At 42.6% G+C, this 4,734-nt stretch overlaps 1 protein-coding gene across 1 annotated transcript in view; it reads left to right on the forward strand.

The window, feature by feature from the left end:
* The window catches only part of LOC102213296 (uncharacterized), a 13,711-nt gene that overhangs the window by 7,745 nt on the left and 1,232 nt on the right, over window positions 1–4,734 (forward strand). The window contains exons 5-6 of the mRNA XM_005737523.1: window positions 960–1,011; window positions 1,101–1,593. Of these exons, the coding sequence (XP_005737580.1) occupies window positions 960–1,011; window positions 1,101–1,593 (545 nt within the window). The remainder of the gene's footprint in view (window positions 1–959; window positions 1,012–1,100; window positions 1,594–4,734) is intronic.

Raw genomic sequence — 4,734 nt, forward strand, 5'->3', positions numbered from 1 at the left:
CACACACACACACACACACACACACACACACACACACACTCAGCTCAGGGCGTGCAGAGTGAAGTTTTGTGTTTAGTCACATTGTTGAGCAGTTGGTCTGCAGACTCACAGAGGGAAACGCTGGCGCTGAGTTTCTGTTTGTCAGACAGGAAATGCAGATCAAACCAAAGAGAATAAAAGAATAAAACGCTGGTTATCCTGAGAAACTGCAGAGTTAAAAACCTGTTTTAATCTCAGCCCCCCCCCCCCCAATCTGGGTCTGACCACAGATCAGTTTTAAAGGTGTTTCTCTGAGTGATTGAGTGATGCAGCAGTAACCTGCAGGTCGAGCTGCTCACAGACGCTGGTTTCTGGAAGTGTTCCTCAGCGCATGCACTGATGTTTTAATGCAGTGCTGCCGACGCTCACAGAGAGAGATGTGCTATATATATCTATATACATATATATGTTCACAGTAAGGAACATTATTTTGAAACTGTTCTAGTTTGAAGGCGCAGATTTTTGCCGAGTGGTCAGCCTCTGCTCATCTGTCCTTCTAGGAAACTCTGCCTCCTAAACATGCTCTTTTTATACCTGATCATGTTACCAACCCGTCTTTCAGCTACAAAGTGTGTAATGATAAGTGTTACAGCTGCATTCTGCCTGAAAGCCACCAGATGGCAATAACTGTGCAAACAGACATAGAAAACAGCTTTTTGTTGACCCCTGTAGACATCTTCCTGCTGAGTTTGGGGCTCAGACTATCGTTGTGGGTCACATTGAATAATAATAAGTCTACATTTCAAATGGAGGATTATTTGTGGTATGCTCATTAGCTAATGACTTATGACTGATGGTCCATTAGCCAATGAGCTGCTGGTTTCACAGTGAGATCGGCCCGGCTTTGTTACATCAGGGTATTTGACTGCTGTCTACGCTGCAGTAATGTTCTGTTAATGAAGCGCGCTCTCCTTCTTCAGCCAGGTGTTCTCCTCCCTGCCGTAACGGGGCGCTGTGTCGACAGTTTAACAGGTGCGTGTGCAGACAAGGTTTCCATGGTTACCACTGTCAGCTGCCCCTTTCTGCACCAGGACGCCTGCTGACATCCATCCACCCGACAGAGTTCCCGGTCCACCTCAGACCCCTCCGGATCCCACCACAACCAGCTCTGAGCCCCCAGAGAAGCACCAAACCTGCTGCCAGCTCACCTCCACCCGAACCTCCACCTGAACCTTCAGACCCGAACCCGACTTCTGCTCAGGCTGATGGAGAGGAGGACACAAAGGTCCCTGACTCTGGTCCTGCCAAAGCTGTAGGCTTTGGAGGTCAAACTGAAGAGAATGATGGAGCTGACAGTGGAGGAGGTGTTTCCAAGCGGTTTCTGACTCGTGAGGAGAACCAAGCCTCCCCAAAATATCCCACTGTAATCCGGTTCGATCCAGATCCAGATGAAGGGCTGACAGCCTCCAATCAGAGTTCTGATTCTGAATCTGAAGCAGAGGAGAGGAGACCAGGCACTTTCGAAATGCCTCCACCCGAGTTTGATCCAGGACAGGATGAGGAGGATCAGAATGAGGGGAAGGAGAAAAAGATGGCGGGAGCAAAAAAGCTGAGGTAACAAAAAACTCATCTTCTTTATCTTCTCATCTCCTCTTTTTCCTTTCCTAACCTCCTTGTTTCCACTCCTCTGTCCTGGGTCACAAAAATAAAATCCCTCCTGAGTCTTTTCTGGTCCACTCTTCCTCGACCTTGATGGGAAACTTTAACTCTGTAACTCTCTTTATTTAAGCTCAGAGCGTGTTTAAGGTGGGGGGACAGTCTAACCCCCTCTCCTTTCACAAAGGATCCTCCAGTGTCTCCTTTGCTAAAGGAGATGATGAAGGATGCACTGAGGCACCTTTCCTTAGAATCTGGAGAGTTTAACCAGCTGTTTTGTAGCTCCTCTTTGTCCTTCTCTCTCCTGCTTTTTCTTCTTCCTCATCATCACTGCACAGTCAGTGCCGTTCTCTGTTCAGACACCAGGTGGAGTTCTTTATTTGATTATATACGCTGTACTGTGCACTGTATGTTGTACAAAGATCAGGCACTACTTCCTGAAGCTGCTGGAGGCTCAAATTTTTTTTAAATGTTCCAGAATCAGCTGGGAAAACTTCTCCATCCATCCTGATCTTTGTTCCACAAATCCGTCACCTCAGATCCAGATGAGGAGATGGGAAGAAAGACCTAAGCTTTCACTTCTCCGGAGAGTCTGACCTCTGCTGAAATCCAGATTCACAAACTGAAAGTCAGCACAACCCTTGAGTCATAGGTCAGGTGGTGGAGGTCAAAGGTTAGAGCCATGGTCCCTACAGGCTGTGGGAGAATGTTTTATGTTCTGTCTGCTGCAGATTAAACAGAAGTTTTTCACAGTAAAGACTTTTTTCATCACAACAACAAGAGGGTTGCTAAGGATGCCTCTGAGTTTGTGTAGATTTTGGATAAACACCAAACCCCTCTGATCTGGGACAGAGTGTCAGCAATTCATCTCTTTCCTTCTCTGGTTTGAAATCATGGCTTTCGGTATCTGCTGATAATTTCGGTATGACTAAACAAGGATTTAATAATTCATCAACACTTATTTATCAACAAAAACCTAAAGTTTTTTTTTCTAGCTGCACATCAAACCTGCATTAAGATCAGGTCGGTGTTGTTTCAGTGTCTTAAGCTGACATCATCCTGAGGACGGCTTGAGAAACTTCCTCTTGATGAGGAAGGTTTTTACCAACACCTTACCGTTAGGTGTCTGTTGGTACCTTTGTACTGATGCAGTGTGAAATGAATGAGTTGTTAAAAAAACATTCAGCATTTCTGATGAAGTAAACTCAGAACAACACGGACTCAGATGTGATAGATCTGGTTGCTGATATCTGATCCAGGATTTTGAGTAAGGATCGGATCAATATTGTCAACATCGTGTCACTTACCAAACGATGTTAACTCATCATTTTGAGCTTGCACTCACCTTTACAGGCTACGCTTCAAAAACCCGTTGGTCTAACTAACAATCTTGAAAGTACAGCTTTTTGAATTTACAGCAATTCGTTTTACTTTTAATAAATCCAGCACTGATTTACGTGTCTAAACTAAAAGCATGATGAAGTAAAAGGTTAACCCCACAAAATTTAAATTATCAGTCCATACAAGCTTGAAAGAACATCTTATGGACAGGAACTCCAGAAAGTGGGAGTTCTCGAGTATTTATAGAGTCTTTGGTTGGAAGAAGTTTGACACCCCCCCCCCAGAGGGTTAAACTGGTTGAAGTTATATTTTTTCTTCTAGTTGAAATAATGTTCAGAAGCTGCATGTTTGGAACAGGCTTTTCAGATCTCTCCAGAGCTCTAAATCTAGAGCCGGTTTTGTCTGTACTGTGCTTTTTGTGGCTCATAAAAAGCGACAAAGTGGCAGCTGTAACATTTAAGTTCAGGAATGAAAAATAAACTTTGCATCAGACTGTAGGGCGTCTCTGTATTATCAGCTCCAGCAGATTAATCTGTGCTGTTTGTTCACTCTGCTGCTGCTGCACCACTGTTTTCTATCACTCTATTTATGGCCACTTGAAATCATTCTCTCAGTTTACTGCCCTACGAAAGCATAACACTGGAGCTACACTGGGTCAGATGTATAATCTGTAACTGACATTCTGTTTGATTTCCTGTGAAAACAGCTTTTTTTTTTTTTTTAAAGAAGACTAAAAATATATCAGACACGCTGCCCTCAGTACCTGGCCAGCTGAACAACAACATAATTTTACAAGCTAACATCATGCCAGCTAAAATTAGGCTCCAGCATCCTAAAAGTACTTTTCGTTTGAAAAACAGCTTAATTATATTCTCACATCAAATGAGAGTTTTTAGCTAAGTGGGAATGTGCCCAAGTTAGAGCCACTTCACAAAGGTTTTCAGTAACAACGGCAAACAGGTGCTAACAGCAGCTAACAGGCAAAAACAGCAGTGCTTACTGACAGGAAATTACAACAGTTCTCATCAACAATTTACCTCAGTGTCACTGTCATCAATCAGCGAGGCTGACTCGTCGACAGTGTAAGGAATAATACGCAGAGACATGTCAAAATGTCATAAAAAATCAAGTAAATGTCTAAGCAGTGATCAGTGACCATGGTCCACTCATTCAAGTGACTGCAATTCCAGGCAGAGTTCAGTGACTGATGTTTGTTACCTATCTTGACACAAAATACTAGTAAGCGTGCAAAATTTTGTTGGGCTTCAGATTTTCTCCAGTATAATTTGAGGGATCGTTGATAACATAATGATATAAATCATGTGGCATGAAGTCCGGGAAAGTGCCAGGGACTTCACACCAACACTTGTTTACTCATAGTTGCCATAGTTTATCTTATCTGCATAATATTTGGTATGTGTTTCACTAACTTGAGGTGTCAAGATTGTTACACACGCAAAATGGCTGACAAGCACTAAGTGGTCACGTGTCTGCAAAACCTCTCTAAAAACATGCTAACAGTGGCTGAAGTTTTAGAAAGATAGTAAATATGAATAAAATTATTTTAAAAGATGCTAACTACAATTAAAGTTATAAAAGATTAACTTAATAACTTACTATTAACTTACTATTAAATGAACTTATCTAATTAGCTATCTGCTAGCTATCAGTTATTACTGTTCAGCTTGTAGTGCCATTACTGTTCAGCTGTCAGTGTTATTACTGTTCAGCTGTTAGTGTTCAGCTGTCAGTGTTATT

Source organism: Pundamilia nyererei, unplaced genomic scaffold, assembly GCF_000239375.1.
Source record: "Pundamilia nyererei isolate P.nyererei 1_Seehausen unplaced genomic scaffold, PunNye1.0 scaffold00076, whole genome shotgun sequence".
Taxonomy (NCBI): Eukaryota; Metazoa; Chordata; class Actinopteri; order Cichliformes; family Cichlidae; genus Pundamilia; species Pundamilia nyererei.